Source organism: Mirounga leonina, unplaced genomic scaffold (assembly GCF_011800145.1).
Source record: "Mirounga leonina isolate KUSES-001 unplaced genomic scaffold, KU_Mleo_1.0 Mir_171, whole genome shotgun sequence".
Classification (NCBI taxonomy): domain Eukaryota; kingdom Metazoa; phylum Chordata; class Mammalia; order Carnivora; family Phocidae; genus Mirounga; species Mirounga leonina.
In genome coordinates, this window is record NW_023270436.1 from 6,721,047 (window position 1) to 6,737,395 (window position 16,349).

The 16,349-nt window shown below is 40.0% G+C and overlaps 1 protein-coding gene across 7 annotated transcripts in view; it reads right to left on the reverse strand.

Moving 5' to 3' along the window:
- The window catches only part of CCDC62 (coiled-coil domain containing 62), a 41,034-nt gene that overhangs the window by 11,012 nt on the left and 13,673 nt on the right, over window positions 1-16,349 (reverse strand). For 5 of the 7 annotated variants that reach the window (XM_035016902.1, XM_035016901.1, XM_035016899.1 and 2 more), the window contains 5 exons: window positions 11,233-11,321; window positions 10,781-10,896; window positions 8,278-9,006; window positions 5,758-5,914; window positions 2,301-2,426 (listed from right to left, as the gene is read on the reverse strand). In XM_035016902.1, the coding sequence (XP_034872793.1) occupies window positions 2,301-2,426; window positions 5,758-5,914; window positions 8,278-9,006; window positions 10,781-10,896; window positions 11,233-11,321 (1,217 nt within the window). The remainder of the gene's footprint in view (window positions 1-2,300; window positions 2,427-5,757; window positions 5,915-8,277; window positions 9,007-10,780; window positions 10,897-11,232; window positions 11,322-16,349) is intronic. The other 2 variants (XM_035016903.1, XM_035016900.1) reach the window with 1 other exon arrangement.

A 16,349-nucleotide genomic window follows, 5' to 3' on the forward strand; every position in this document is an offset into this window, starting at 1 on the left:
ATGACTGCATTTACAGTAAGTTATAGAACAGGCAAAAGTATTCTCTCATGATAAAAATCAGATTGGTAGTTCCCTGGGGTGGGTCTAAGGGAGGGGTCCACTCCAAAGAACATGGAGAAACTTTCTGGGGTGATGGAAATGTTCTATATCTTGACTGGGATATCGGTTACATGAGCATATATACGTTTATCTAAACTTACTGAACTAGTGATCTGTACTAGTTTTCTTTCTTTCTTTCTCTCTCTCTTTCTTTCTTTCTTTGAGAGAGAGAGAACTCGAGCTGGGAGGAGGAACAGAGAGAGAAGCAGACTCCCCACTGAGCACGGAGCCTGACTCGGGACTCAATCCCAGGACCCTGAGATCATGACCTGAACTGAAGGCAGACGCTTAACTGAGCCAGCCAGGTATCCCATGGACTAGTTTTCATTAAAGAATGAGTATATATGCATTAAAGGCTACAAACAATTGATTTTAAAAGAAGTATTTCAGTGTTCTTACAGACCTTTTTTATTTTAGTTTTTCAGTCAGGGATACAAAAAATTTAATTTGATGGCTTTCAAGTTATCTTTATGCACACAGCACATCCAAGTAATGTACCTGGTCTCTTAAATTTAAAGCATCAGTTCAAAGCTCTTACTTGACAGATTAGGAAAATGGAGCCCAAGTATCCTGATTTCAAGTTCATTGTTCTTTTCACTATTTATGTTAAGGCTATAAAATTCACAAAGCAACTTACATCACTGCTATTGAAATGTTACTATGCTCAGAAAAAGCAATTAAAATTAATTTGTAAAACACTCCCTGAAGGAATGACAGATTTAGAATTACTATTTTGCAATTCCTAATGAAATAATAGATCTAGGGACACCTGGGTGGCTCAGTCAATTAAGCATATGTCTTCAGATCCGGTTATGATCTCAGGGTCCTGGGACCGAGCCCTGCATCTGGCTCCCTGCTTAGCAGAGAGCCTCCTTCTCCCTCTCCCTCTGCCCCCCTCCCTGTTCTCGCTTTATCTCAAATAAATAAAAAATTTAAAAAAAATTTTTTTTAAATAAAGAAATAATAGATCTGAGTAATAATAATCAAAGAATGCTAAAATCATTAAGTGAACTTTATGATAATAAAAGCTCAGGCTGACAAACTCTTGAATTTGCGATCAAGCTTTACATCCTCAAGTAGCACAACCAGATATTAGGATCTTCCTGGTATGATGGAATACGCAGCAGACGGCATCATCAGTGAAGGAGTGATGCCAAAGCAAACAAAAACCCCAAACTGATCCCAAGTCTAATCAAGTCACTAGATCTAAATACCAGTTCCTAGGAATCATGGAGGATAGGGGAATGTGTTAAATAACAGTGAGGACAGTTAGCAAGACCCAGAATGTGGGAAATGCTACAGGACAAATGACCCAATGTTTCTTCCACAAATTAATGGTATTAAAAAAATGAAGAAAGAGGGGGCGCCTGGGTGGCTCAGTCGTTAAGCGTCTGCCTTTGGCTCGGGTCATGATCCCAGGGCCCTGGGATTGAGCCCCGCATCGGGCTCTCTGCTCAGTGGGAAGCCTGCTTCTTCTCCCTCTCCCACTCCCCCTGCTTGTGTTCCCTCTCTCGCTGTGTCTCTCTCTGTCAAATAAATAAATAGAAAATCTTAAAAAAAAAAAATGAAGGAGAAGAAAAAGGAGGAAGTAAGAAGGAAGATGGGGAAGGACCTGTCAGTGATTAAGACTTTACTATTTTTTCAAGTTTATTTTTTTTTACTAATCTTACTACACCCAATGTGGGGCTCGACCCGAGATCAAGAGTTATATGCTCTTCTGACTGAGCCAGCCAGGTGCCCCTTAAAAGATACTTTATTATTTTTTTAAGATTTTATTTATTTATTTGAGAGAAAGAGAGTGCATGAGAGAGAGCACATGCAGGGGGAAGGGGCAGAGGAGAGGGAGAAGCAGGCTCCCCACCAAACAGGGAGCAGATGCCCAACCAACTGAGCCACCCAGGTGCCCTGTAATATTCTACTTCTGTATTTGAAATTTTCTATAGTAAAACATATATTTTTTATATCCCCAAGAATTTATATTCATAAACCCAGGCAATCAGGAAGAGGAAGTTTGGGTGCAGTGACACTGGAGTGTGATTTTTCCCTCATCTTTAAAACCAGTGTGCTACCTCTCTGCCTCAGAGACATAAAGGAACTTTCCTTCTGATAGAAAGGGATGCCCGACCAGTGATATTTGCAAATGAGTACTCAGTGGAATATTCAGATACACAGATGGGGTCAAAAGAAAAGTAACCACATACGTTTCTGGCATTGCTGCTGAGATTCTCAGAGCTGATGGGGAGCAGAGTACTCAGCTCCAGGTCTGTAACCATCTGGCGAGACTCTGCCAGCAAACGCTGAAGCTTGCTTGTGGGCGAAAAGTCATCCTGGGAAAACAACACAATGTAAGCATTCAAGAAATCAGGAAGCATTTTTAAATGTTTATAGTTACAAGTACAATGTTATAAACACAAATGTTAACTACCCATTAATATTTCTCTGACTTTACATATTATATATCAAAGCAGGACATTAAATACTAGAATAACCAAACTCCATTTATTTCTTAGAACCTACTTAGCTAGGGGCGCGTGGGTGGCTCAGTTGGTTAACTGTCTGACTCTTGGTTTTGGCTCAGGTCCTGATCTCAGGGTCATGAGATCGAGCCCCAAGTCGGGCTCTGCGCTCCGCACAGAGTCCGCTTCAGATTCTCTTTCCCTCTCCTCTCCCAGTTGTGCACACTCTCTCGCTAACAAATAAATCTTAAAAAAAAAAAAAAAAAAAGTACCTACTTGGCTAAATAATTTGATTTCAACAGAACTTACAACAAATTAAGTAACATCTATGTGATAAAAAGAATTATAGGCTAGGGTGCCTGGCTGCCTCAGTAAGTAGAGCATGCAACTCTTGATCTTGGGGTTGTGAGTTCGAGCCCCACACTGGGTGTAAAGATTAAAGATAAAATCTTAAAAAAAAAAAAAAAAGAATCCTAGGCATTGTTTAGCTCTCCTAAATCCACTTTCTAAAGCCATAATTAGCATGCTAATTAGTATTAGCCAAAATACTTGCAAAATGTAGCTTTAACACTAAAGGCTTGTAAGCTTTTTAAAATATGTGGATATGTGCCTTAGTTTGTTCTTGTTTAATTTTCAACTTTGGGACCTGAAGTTTTAGCATGACAACTCTCAAAAGTACCTAGACTAATTTTTTCATTAAGGAAAGTTAATTCTGGGCACCTGGGTGGCTCAGTCGGTTAGGTGTCTGCCTTTGGCTCAGGTCATGATCCTGGAGTCCTGGGATCAAGCCCCATGTCAGGGCTCTCTGCTCAGCAGGGAGTCTCTGCCTCTCCCTCTGCTCCTTCTCTCTCTCACTCTCTCTCTAATAAATAAATAAAATCTTAAAAAAAATAAATTTAGGGGAAGTTAATTCTAGGGGCACCTGGGTGACTCAGTCAGTTAAGCATCCGATTCTTGATCCAGGCTCAGGTCTTGATCTTGGGGTTGTGAGTTCAAGCCCTGCACTGGGCTCCAGTCAATTCTAATTTTCCAGGAACAAAAATGATCACTAGTGACCTGGATCTAGAAGATATGTGTGTGCATGCGTGCATACACACAGACACACAGGCACAAACCTAAATATGTATGTATATAAAGACTACATAAGCATGCAATGTCATATATTGCCTCAGAAAAATAGGTACAAACATAGAAAAAAAGGTCTCATGGAAGCTAAAAAAGATAGTAGCTAATACCTGAAACCATACCCACAATGTACAGGGATCCTATTCATCAAAACCTACGCTCCTTTGGAATTCCTTCCTCTTGAGTCCCTCCTCTCATTCTCAAGCAACATTGATCTGTTTTCTGTCACCAGAGACTAGTTTGCATTTTCTGGAATTTTATATAAACACTTTCATACTTTTGTCTGTCTGGCGTCTTTCATTCAGCAGTAATTATCTCGAGATTCACCCATGTTACGTATGTGTAAGGAGTTTATTCGAGAAGTACTCCATTGCATGGATACACCACAGTTTGTCTCTTTACCTATTGATGTGTATTTGGGTTGTTTCCAGTTTTCCAGCTAATACGAATAAGCTGCTTTAAATATTCACATGCAAGTCCCTGTGTGGACATGCTTCCATTTCCCTAGGAGTGGAATAGCTGGGTCATATGATAGGTGTATATTTAACTTTTTAAGAAATTATCGACGTGTTTTCCCAAATGAATTTCCCCACCACCAGTGAAAGTCTGTGTTGCTCCAGATTCTAGTCAACACTTGGTAGAGTCGATTTTTAACAAAGAGAACTAACACTCATCAGATACCTGTTAGGGGCTAGGCCCCATAGTATCACATTTAGACCAAGCAACTGTAATGTTATTGCATATTTGCACATAAGAAACTGAGGCTCAAAGAAAGTAAATAATTTTACTCAGGTCATTGAGCTAAGACAAAGCAAAACAAAGATCTGAACTCAGATCAATTTCAAAGCCCATTATCTTCCCCCCAAATAAGACCAAAAGTAATTAAGTTCACTTGAACTTATTTTCTCTGTGAAAGAGCTGCAATGAAGATCCCATTTATGGTGAAGATACTGACTGGCTCATCCATAATAGTGACAATGTAGTAACAACCTCACTGACCATCAGGAGGAGTGTATTCAAATCAATGGACTACACATCAGTCAAAAATCAAAATGAAGAGACTAAGTCTTCAAGTATGGGCATGGATAAATGTCACAAAATATTCACAAAGTTGGAAAAAATCATATTGCAAAAGGATAGAGACAGTGTTTTACCACTGATGTACATTTTATTTTATTTTTAAATATTTTATTCATTTGACAGAGAGAGCAAGAGAGCACAAGTAGGGGGAGCAGCAGAGGGAGAGGGAGAAGCAGGCTCCCCGCTGAGCAGGGAACCTGACAATGTGGGACTTGATCCCAGGACCCCGAGATCATGACCTGAGCCAACAGCAGACGCCTAACCAACTGAGCCACCCAGGCGCCCTTATTATTATTTTTTTTAGATTTATTTATTTAAGAGAGAGAGCACATGTGAGTGTGCAAGAGCAGGGGGAGGGGCAGAAGGAAAGAATCTCAGACTCCCCGCTAAGTGTGGGGCTCAATCCCAGGGCCCTGAGATCACGACGTGAGCCAAAATCAAGACTGGGATGCTTAACTGACTGAGCCACCCAGGCGCCCCCATTTATGTACATTTTAAACATAAAACAACATTATGTAGTGCTTAAATATATATTTTTACATAGGTAAAAGTGTAAGAACAAGGATGAATGCAACTTCAGGATAGTGATTAACTGGTGGGGGGCTGGGGCATGGGGAGAATGGTGCATGGGACTCACACTTTATCTGTAACATTTTATTTCTCCAACAAGAAAAATAAAGCAAATATGGCAAATGTAAACATGTTAAATCTGAATGTAGGTGCACACTGCTAGTTATAGCCTTCAATATATATATACATGTATGTATATATATATCTACCAATCACCTGGAGGGCCTGAGGGACATTTTAACTAGACTTAACTATAGGAGAATATTTTAAGGAAATTCTGACTTCGGTTAAATGACGTAATTAAAATAAAAAAATTGAAGAATGACCAAAATTAAGCTCACTAAAAGCAGTACTACAGAAGAATTAAAAGTACGTTGGGGAGAAGTTTTGCTTGAATAAACTGGGTATTTCTAAGTAAAACACAAACCTTGTCAGTGGATAATGGTGCCTCTTTGTTGAATAACAAAATCTTAGGTGACTTCTTTGTATCAGAAGAGGGCTCTGTCTCTATTAATTTCTCATCCTCTCTTGTGGCAGATTTTGAAGAACCCAAACAGTGGGAATGCTGGATGGCAATTAGCTCACTATAAATAATAAAACCAAACAGAAACAGACAACTTAAAACAGTATCAAACATATTATCACCCATAGTCTTATACTTAAAAGTATCTCAACAGGACCCCCCCCCCAAAAAGTTGTTTTTCTTTTTAATGAAGAAGCTCAAGTTTGAGTAGAACATTATAGATTTGAATGGAATACTTGAGTGGAATATTATAAATTAATGCATATACTCTGCAGTAAGAATTAAATCAAAATTCTTAGTGTAAGGGTTAACAACAGAACAGAGAATTTCCCTCCCCCTTCCAAAAACAAGAAAACAAAAAAAGAAGGTTCAAGGGACAGGATCATCCAAAAGGGAGGAAAAAACTTGTGAAAATTTTGGGTTTTTGGTTTGTGAAGTTGATTTTTGTTAATGGTTTTTAAAAGTCCTTTTGTGAAAGTAGAACAGCATTGTCAGCTATTAATTCTTCTGTAAGTCCTCAGTATTAGAGAAGAGACACATGCAGCCACGCGTCTGGTATGTTCTTAAAGTGTGGGCTCAAGCGGAGTGAACTGCAAAAGCTGTTCTGGAACAGACCAGAGGCACTGGAGCCTCCTCCTCCCACGTTCCCCACACCTGAAGGAGAACAGGCTGCCGCGGCTTCTCCCTCTACAGCTAGAGCCCTATTTGCCATACGGAATGGTGGTCTGATAATAGAGCAGGTACACAGTAAGTTCTTATAATCTAAGGAAAACTAGGAAAACATAATTATCTTTTCTGTTTAATCACATGTTTGGCATGTGCCGTCTCGGCATGCACCTCTGCCCACAGCACAGGTCGTTTGGGTTATTTCAAGCCAGGGAGGTCAAAAGGGTCTTGAAACAAAACTCCAAATTTAAATTTGAATTTCTTTCCTATGCTAAATTTAAGATAGGTCCAATATGCTCTTAAAACTAACATAAAGTTTTCCCTTAATATATGCGTGTTGTTTGTTCAGTAGTGAACAATGTGCAGCTGTGCCCTATTGATACTTGCAATTATTTTTTTTAAAGATTTTATTTATTTATTTGACAGAGAGAGACACAGCGAGAGAGGGAACACAAGCAGGGGGAGTGGGAGAGGGAGAAGCAGGCTTCCCATGGAGCAGGGAGCCCGACGCGGGGCTGGATCCCAGGACCCTGGGATCATGACCTGAGCCGAAGGCAGACGCTTAATGACTGAGCCACCCAGGCGCCCCGATACTTGCAATTGTTTAAAGAAAATCTTTAATATGAATAGATAACATTTAGTGGGACAACCATTTTTTTTAAAGTTCACAACTGACAGAATAACTATCTGTATGATTTTTAAATGACTCAGGCTCCTCAAAGGGCCAAAGAAAAATCCAAATAATGAAAATACCAGAAAGAAATTTTTATCATAAGTCCTAGGAAAGTCAGTGTGATGATTAAAATAAGGCTCTCAATATAGCAACTTTGTCCTTTCTGTAATTTAAGATCCAAGGGCTAGCTTTTAAAAATAGCAAATATTATTATAGCGCCCCTCAACCACAAGAGTTAGCAATTCTAACAATAAGACGAGATTGAATAATGCAGCATATGCTAATAACTAATCCATTTTCTCCTCTTAAAAAAACTATTAACTTTTACCAGCTTGTTACGTAAAAAAATTTTTTTTCTTGCATGATTTTAAAAAATAAGAAAGTTTGGGGGGGCGCCTGGGTGGCTCAATCAGTTAGGCATCTGCCTTCGGCTCAAATCATGGTCCCAGGGTCCTGGGATCAAGCCCCACATCCAGCTCCATGCTCAGCGGGGAGCCTGATTCTCCCTCTCCCATTCCCCCTGCTTGTGCTGTCAGATAAATAAATAAAATCTTAAAAAAAAAAAAAAAAGGAAAGAAAGTTTGGGAGATGTAAAGTGAACAGAAAGGCAGAAGCAGTTAGATATGTAAATATGCCATTGGGGCGGGGGCGGGGTGGGGAGGTGGCCAGCAAAATTCTTATCAGGGGTCTAGGGAGTGTGATCTCTGCACAGACAGCTTATCAATTCACACTAGATCCAGGGGTGAGGAATGCTCTGGGGCAGCATTCTACTCTGTAAAGTGACCCCACTGTTAGTTTCTTTAAAAAAACATATTTGCCCAACTCATGACAACTGGCTTTGTTTTCAAACAAAACCTTTGCCTCAGAAGCTGTCCTAGGTACAAACTCTTCACTGGAATCTAATACGGTCTCCGCACAATCGAAAACTCAACAGCCTACGTGCTGATAGAGAGAGTACCGGGTCTGCCTCAGACACGACTTGTGTTCGCAAACACCGCTCTCCACGGAGCAGCAAGCACGCGGCGGCTACTGCAGCCCCTTCCGTTTCCCAGCATCGGCGTCGCCCAGTACGAAACGTTACTAACCTCGTGGCGGAGTTGTATTTCCTTCCACCGGCACCTTCTGAACAAGTACACACAGATTTATGGCGAACAATTCTTTGCACTTTAGAAGGCTTGAAAATGCTCATCCACTCCATATCAGACATGTGGCCTGGTGCTTCAATGATGAAGTTACTCGGGTGGCAGCACTTGGATTCATACATGTCACTCTCCCCAAGACAGGTTTCATTTTTATGGCAACAGGAGACTCCAGACCTTTCTATGTCATCCTGACTTTCAACATCCAGCTTTTCTGGTTGTCTGGAACCAGAACAGCTGGCCAGGCCCAGGTACACATTGACATCATGCCACTGTTTCTCATCAGATAATGAGGTGGATGTTTCAGAGAGTTGTTTCTCTTCATTCTGAATCCCGATCCCATTACCTTTTGGTGACTTTGCATGGATCTTGCACAATGTACTTTTGTTTTCTGATTCGATCTGCATTTTTCCTCCCAGAGACCAAGACTTTTGCTTCTCCAGTACGTCTTTTGTAAACAGAGATGAGATAGCAACTACACCTTTTTCCCCAAATGAAGTATTACCCTGTCGTTTCTTCTCTTTGCACAGATCACAAGGGCTCCTGTCTGACCGATTTTGCTGAATCAACGTGGTCTCAAATTTTGGATCTTTAACCAACGACTTCTGATTTTTCTCCCTCTTAATACCGACTTTTGGGTGGTGATTCTCAAGGTCTGACAAACACATGTCTCTGCTGTGGTGGCATCACAAAAAGCAGAAGTTATAAGATACACTTGATACTGTCCCTTTAGATATTTCCCCTGAACCTTATTCGTTGAGCTAAAGCCTATTAAGACCCATCTGTCTGAACTGAAAACATAAGGGAGAATGTGTATTCTTTCCTCAGAGCCTGATTTCAGCCCAACTGCAAGGAAGTCTCTCTGACCAGCAGGCCCACATGCGCACTTTCCCCTTCCCGTCCTCAACTCCCACCGTGCTTACTGCCAATACCGCAGTCCTCGTTTTACTGTGTGTATCATCTACTTAATCAGGCAGCAAACTTCCTATTATAACTAACTATATTGTTCACTCACTCTCATGCACATATCCTGTCTTTCAATAGACTCCTAAGTTTCTTAATATGTAGAGGCATTTTTAATCCTCCTGGCACTTTAGGATAGCCTTTCACAAACATTAAGTGTTCTGTAAATACTTGTTGATTGATCTGTTATTTCCTCTTCCTAATTCTGTTAGTTTCACAGTAAACAGAGGTAAAGCCAGGACTGAAAGGGGACAGAGACTCAAGGAACAGAGACACAGTGGGAAGATACAGCATTCACGGCCATCCCAGTTATCTGCTGGATATTTATATGGCGACATACTGAAAGCTGGTCTAAAGTAAGAATGACAGGTGTGCATAAAATGAAAATATATACAAACATGATAAAACTTTTCATAAACTGTCTTCAGGTATTTGGACATGGAGAGTTCGGAGCCCTCAGAAAACTCAACCCCCACCTCCTGGAAGAGCACAGGCCACTCCACACTCTTAAAGAACAGCCTCACTCATCTAGCCCAAGTGTCTCCCAGGGGCAACCAAGTACAGAGAAGGGAATAGCCAATACGGTAGGGGCTTTGGCCTGTGCGAGCACTCCGGGCCGGTGTGGTGTGAACCAGCGGTGGCAGCAGCCAGGGCACAAAGCAAGAGTGTAACACCCCCAGCAGAAGGCCTGGAAAGAAAAGCAAAGCCGGCACAGCAGTCACTCTGTGTAGCAAGAGCTGCTCCTTCCAGCGGTTCCTGCAACTACTAACTGCCAGGCCAAGGAGCCGCACGGTCACACCTGGTGGCCAGGAACTTCCCTAATTCCTGTTCCCATTCATGACTCCTTGTCACACTTCTGTGTGGAAAAGTAGACTAAATTTAACTGTGGGACAGTTATATGCCTATTAAATTAAACCACACCTCATATATTTATATTTTAACTTTACAAAACCAGTTTAGTTCACACACTGATTATAGGTAAGAAAAGGTGTCTCCTTCTATTAACAAGGAAAACAGGAAAATCCAGCTAAAAGCAGAGATCACCCTCAGCTAGCTGAACAACTACTACAGTTATTTATACCATTCGTTCATGTTTTTTTCTTTTAGGCAACTACCATATCCTATGTATCTTTATTTCCCCATTCCCAGCCCAGTGAGTGCTAAACACTAAACTCTGAGTCCGCATGAAAGAGTAAATGACTCACCTCTGGTTTCTACTTGAGCTCAAAGTCTTATACACAACAGACACACAAATAAGACTAATGAATTTCTTTTACCAAGTGGCTAAATCAGGATCAGGCCTAAAATTCTAAGATCAGGTCTCATTACAACCCAGGATTATAACAACAATTACTAGCTCATATTTATTGACTCCCTACCCTATAGGAAATGATAGTAGATACCGGCCCATAGTAAGTACTTCATAAATAGACTGAATGATAAAATAAAATACAAGATCATACTAACAGCATCTTGCTACGATTACCTGGACTCCAGAACCTTTGATTCCTCCATCTTTGAGTCATATATCTGTATTAATTCCTGAGAATTTTCCACATTAAAATTAAGAAACTGCAGATCACTCTGTTGTTTTACATAAATCTGCCGTAGATATTGATAAATCAATAAGATGTGACAACTATAATGAGCCAACATTCAAATGCTAAAACAGATCAGTGATAGAGAAATATGCTAAATATGTTTGCTTTTATTTTTCCTATGTTAGCACTCAGATTTGTTAGTATAACTAACTAGTTTCCAAACCTTTCATTACCATAAGCAAGATCCTATCAGCTATGCTAAATATGACATACCTTTAATGTAGTTAGGATTCCAAAAGCACCATAAACAAAAATTGACAGACACACACTTTTCCTAATTTGATGTTTGTTTATAAATGCTTCCCAAATAGTAAGAACAGTATAACTGGGGACATACCTGTCTCAGATTATGCAGTTCTGCATTTGTACGTTCTTGCTTTGACTTTGCAATATCAAGTAACTCATCTTTCCTTTTTTCTCTCTCTGCTATTTAAGAACAAATATTATTAAAATATTTTTCATCAGCCATATCAACACAAACCTTTTCATTTCCAAAAATTTAGTGTTCCAGTAACTTGTTTTCCCCTTGTTCCTGAACTTAAAATTTGCAAAATGCATGGCTGGGAAGAGCTTTAATCTGTGATTCGGACTAGATCTTTCACCAAATCTGAAAATTTTCACAATATAATTAATGGTGAGTCAAAAAAGGATTCAGAATTGTATCAACTATATGATCAAATCACACTGTATGTTTGTATACACAAAAACACAGGAAAAGTCTGAGAGCAAATACACATAAGTATTTAAAAAAGCTTTTTTTGGGAGGATTAATGACAATTGTTTTCCTCTCTGTTTTTAAGGGGGGCGGCATGATAAAATACATATTACTTTTTAAATTTTTTTCACATTACATGAGTAACTTATGAATGCATTTGCATTGTAAAAACCCAAACAACATATTACCTCTATCAACAGAAAAAAAAATTAACATTACAAGGTATAAAAAAATAAATCATGATTTTTACCAGTATGCAGGTGAGTCTGATACAATCTCACAATCAGGCCCTTCCTATATATTGTCACTGACCAAAGACCAAAGATATTTGTGTTTATGAAGTGCCCGCATAGCAGATAAACTTGCCCAGCATTCCTTTAAAGATTTTCTACTTCTTGGGTGCCTGGGTGGCTCAGCTGGTTAAGCAACTGCCTTCAACTCAGGTCATGATCCTGGAGTCCAAGGATCGAGTCCCACATCGGGCTCCCCGCTCAGTGGGGAGTCTGCTTCTCCCTCTGACCCTCCCCCCTCTCATGCTCTCTCTCTCAAATAAATACATAAAATCTTTAAAAAAAAAAAAAAAAAGATCTTCTACTTCTTGAAAACTCTTCACCTGATAGGTAATTAAGATTCCGAATTCTCTTGAATACACATAGTTATATACTCAATTTTTCTCAGTGCAAAAAGACAGCAAAGAGATAATTTTTTTTTTTTAATCTTCATTATTTTACAAAGACCATCAACACTTTGCTGAAACACGGACACGCCACTAACTAGAGTTAGGGCACAAGAAAGTCATATTCTAAAAACAGTTTCAGAACTTGGTAAATGAGGGGCACCAGGGTGGCTCAGTTGTTAAGCGTCTGCCTTCGGCTCAGGTCATGATCCCAGGGTCCTGGGATTGAGCCCCGCATCAGGCTCCCTGCTCCGGGGGAAGCCTGCTTCTCCCTCTCCCTCTCCCCCTGCTTGTGTTCCCTCTCTCGCTGTGTCTCTCTCTGTCAAATAAATAAATAAAATCTTAAAAAAAAAAAAAAAAAGAACTTGGTAAATGAGAACCCAGAGGAGGGAAAGAATCTAAAGTGCTGTACAGGGACGCCTGGATGGCTCAGTCGTTAAGCGTCTGCCTTCAGCTCAGGTCATGGTCCTGGGGTCCTGGGATTGAGCCCCACATTGTGCTCCCTGCTCGGCAGGAAGCCTGCTTCTCCCTCTCCCACTCCCCACCCCCCTCTCGCTGCATCTCTCTCTGTCAAATATATGAATAAAATCTTCAAAAAAAAAAAATAAATAAAATAAAGTGCTGTACAAGGGCTAATATCAGAAAAAAAACATTAATATTATTCTTTAGGAGAAATAAAGTGATTCACACAGAAGTGAGAAATCAACAATAAATGCTTAAGAAAAACATCAGTATCGGGAGCCTGGGTGGCTCAGTCGTTAAGCGTCTGCCTTCGGCTCAGGTCATGATCCTAGGGTCCTGGGATCGAGTCCCACATCGGGCTCCCGCCTTGGCGGGAAGCCTGCTCTCCCTCTCCCACTCCCACTGCTTGTGTTCCTGCTTTCGCTATCTCTGTCTCTGCCAAATAAATAAATAAATAGTCTTTAAAAAAAAAAGAAAAAGAAAAACATCAGTATCTTTATAACAAGTTCATGCTAAATGTATAAAATAACCCTCTACATGAATCAATTTTAAGTAAATCTGATGCAATCTAAATAAAAATTTTTATCTATGGTTCTTTCATAAAACACTTTTTTTACATGTCATTTTCCTCATGGATGAAAAAGGATAAAAATTTTTATTATCACTTCACATATGGACATCGCATAAAACACTTAAGGACAGGGTGCCTGGGTGGCTCAGTTGGTTAAGCGACTGCCTTCAGCTCAGGTCATGATCCTGGAGTTCCAGGATCGAGTCCCGCATCGGGCTCCCTGCTCGGCAGGGAGTCTGCTTCTCTCTCTGAACCTCCCTCCTCTCATGCTCTCTATCTCATTCTCTCTCTCAAATAAATAAATAAATAAATAATCTAAAAAAAAAAAAAAAACACTTAAGGACAAAGGCATGCACTTTACTATAGACTGCAACTCCACTGGACCGCTGTTCTGCAGTGTTTGTCCGTGGTCAGGGGACCAAGGAGAGGAAAGAGTGACAGGGGTCTGCGCACAGCACCCTCTCTCCTCCCCAACATGGTTCATGCTCAGCCCTTCAGATGCGGGTCTGTAGTATCACCTCGCTTTCAAAGGTAATCCTTGTGCACAAAATCGAAAATGTGAAGACAAGCACAGTGGCCAGGTTTAAACTACTACGTCTTTTCTATTCAATTTTGAATTTATTTCTTTGTATTACATGAGTCAATACCATAATGAAAGCATATAAATGTAATGGATTTGCATTATTTATGCAGAATTGCATCTAGCTTATGAATTCGATCATAAGCACAAAGAAAAAAAAAATAAAAGGAATCACAGCTACTTTAACAGTAGAAGCAATGCCCACAAGGCATCTGTGACTCTTTCCTGATCTCACTTCCACCCCCTTCTTGTGTTAACAGCACTGTGACATGCTGGGTGCAAATCCTAGTGTGTAGAGATACTTGTTTTGAATTCAGTATGGCCCCTAAACAAAAGCCAACTACTTTATTTGGAGTTCAAGGATAATTTGTTTATTTTTTAAAGATTTTATTTTTAAGTAATCTCTACACCCCACGTGGGGCTCAAACTCATGACCCCGAGATCAAGAATCGTATACTCCACCCACAGAGCCAGGCAGGCACCCCTCAAGGGTAATTTTAAATATATCTGAATTTTGCCTTAATCCCTGACTTTAGAATAATCTATTATTGCATAGGAAGCAACTCCACTGGAAATATAAATGTTTTCCTAGATGAGATACTTTTCTACACGGCTGGGTTTAGCTGAGAGACCCAAGTGGAGTGGTCCACCTATTTTCACAAAGTGGTCACAGAAAACAAAGAGGTATTGGACTCCGCTGATCACTGCCTGAGCAAGGAGCCTAAACAAGACAGCACAGGGGAAAGGGGCCTGGAAGTCTGCAGCTGCCACAGTCTGGCCAAGGCTCTGCCTTTTACGGCCTGGGAGAACTGAGGCAATCACTCGATCCCATGGGGCCTCATTTACAGGACCGTCAGGACCCCAGAAATGTGAACTGGTATCCTCACTTTAATTGCAAACTTCTTATAAGCAGTATGTACAAACAAATGAAAACATGTCTCTAAGCTTATGTGAAGAACTTCATCTTCAATGAGAGGGAAAAAGTTCTGAACTTAACATAAAAGTGTAATTTTAAGACATCTTCCAGCTTCAAATAAAATATGTGCATTTTTAGCCAGAGCACCTGGCAACATATTATCATGTTAAGCCTTTTAAAATTATTTTTAGGCTTAATTCACTTTTATAATTTAAACATACAAAAACTGTTTTGAGACAGTGGTATGAGTAGAAAAGGTGTTTAAGAAATAAGCTTAGGGGGTGCCTGGGTGGCTCAGTGTTCAACTCTTGGTTTCAGCTTGGGTCATTATATCATGGGTTGTGGGACTGAGCCCCTCGTGGGGCTCCGATCCCAACAGGGAGTGTGCTTGAAGATTCTCTCCCTCTGCCCCTCCCCTGACTCATGCGCTCACTCTCTCTCAAATAAATAAATCTTAAAAAAAAAAAAAGGAAATCAGCTTAGGAAATGATAAAAAAAATATTTCACAAAATGGATTTTTTTTTTTAAGATTTATTTGAGAGAAAGACAGAGAGCGTGACCACAAAAAGGAGGAGCAACAGGCAGAGGGAGAAGCAGGCTCCCTGCAGAGCAGGGAACCTGATGCAGAGCTCGATCCCAGAACCCTGGGATCATGACCTGAGTTGAAGGCAGATGCTTAACCGACTGAGCCACCCAGGCGTCCCAAGCCTAAAAATAAATGGATTTTCTGTGGGCCTACGAGTTTCTTAGCAACTAGCAGAGTTCCTGGCACACAAAAGATGATCCAAAGATTGTTTATAAATCAACTGTAAAGCTTCAAATATACATATATATTTTTATATATATTTACATATGTATTTTTATTAATAGATTAACTTTGGGAGAGCAATCCTAGAAATAACAGAAATAGTGACCTCTAATGGTAGAAAACTGTATTTTCCCCATCCTTATCATCAGACATGAAAATTAAGAATTCCATTTTATGTGAAAAAATGTTAATGCATTTTGCCCTTTAGCTTATAGAAATGTATTCTCCTCCTAGAAGGGAATTGAGGGTATACATAACTAGACCCCAAAAATGTCAATTTATTTAATTCTGTTTGGAACTTCACCTCCAAGTCTATGATTTTCCTCATACTAAATACAAAGCCTAATAAAATTTGGCTGGCAGGGACAGAGATAAGATCTATACATCAGTGAATTCTCAACCAGGAACGGAGAGGGAGAGGTCTGAACTAGTGGAAAGTAGTGGGGTGTATAGGGGACGGTGTGGGAGAATGTGGCTGGGGAGATGGAATTTTTTATGTTTATCTGGAGGGGGGCCTAAGGCAAACTACTGATAAATTTGCTATTTTTAATTATGAAAAATTCATCCTTAACATTATCACTTCAGGTTCATGCTGATATAACAAAACACATGTGCATTTTTCCAACTGTAATCACAAGTGATCTATTTGCAAAACTGGAAAATTGTTGAATTCCTAATTTTTACCTAGTACTTGCAGAAGTATAAACATCCTTCCTTCTTCAATTG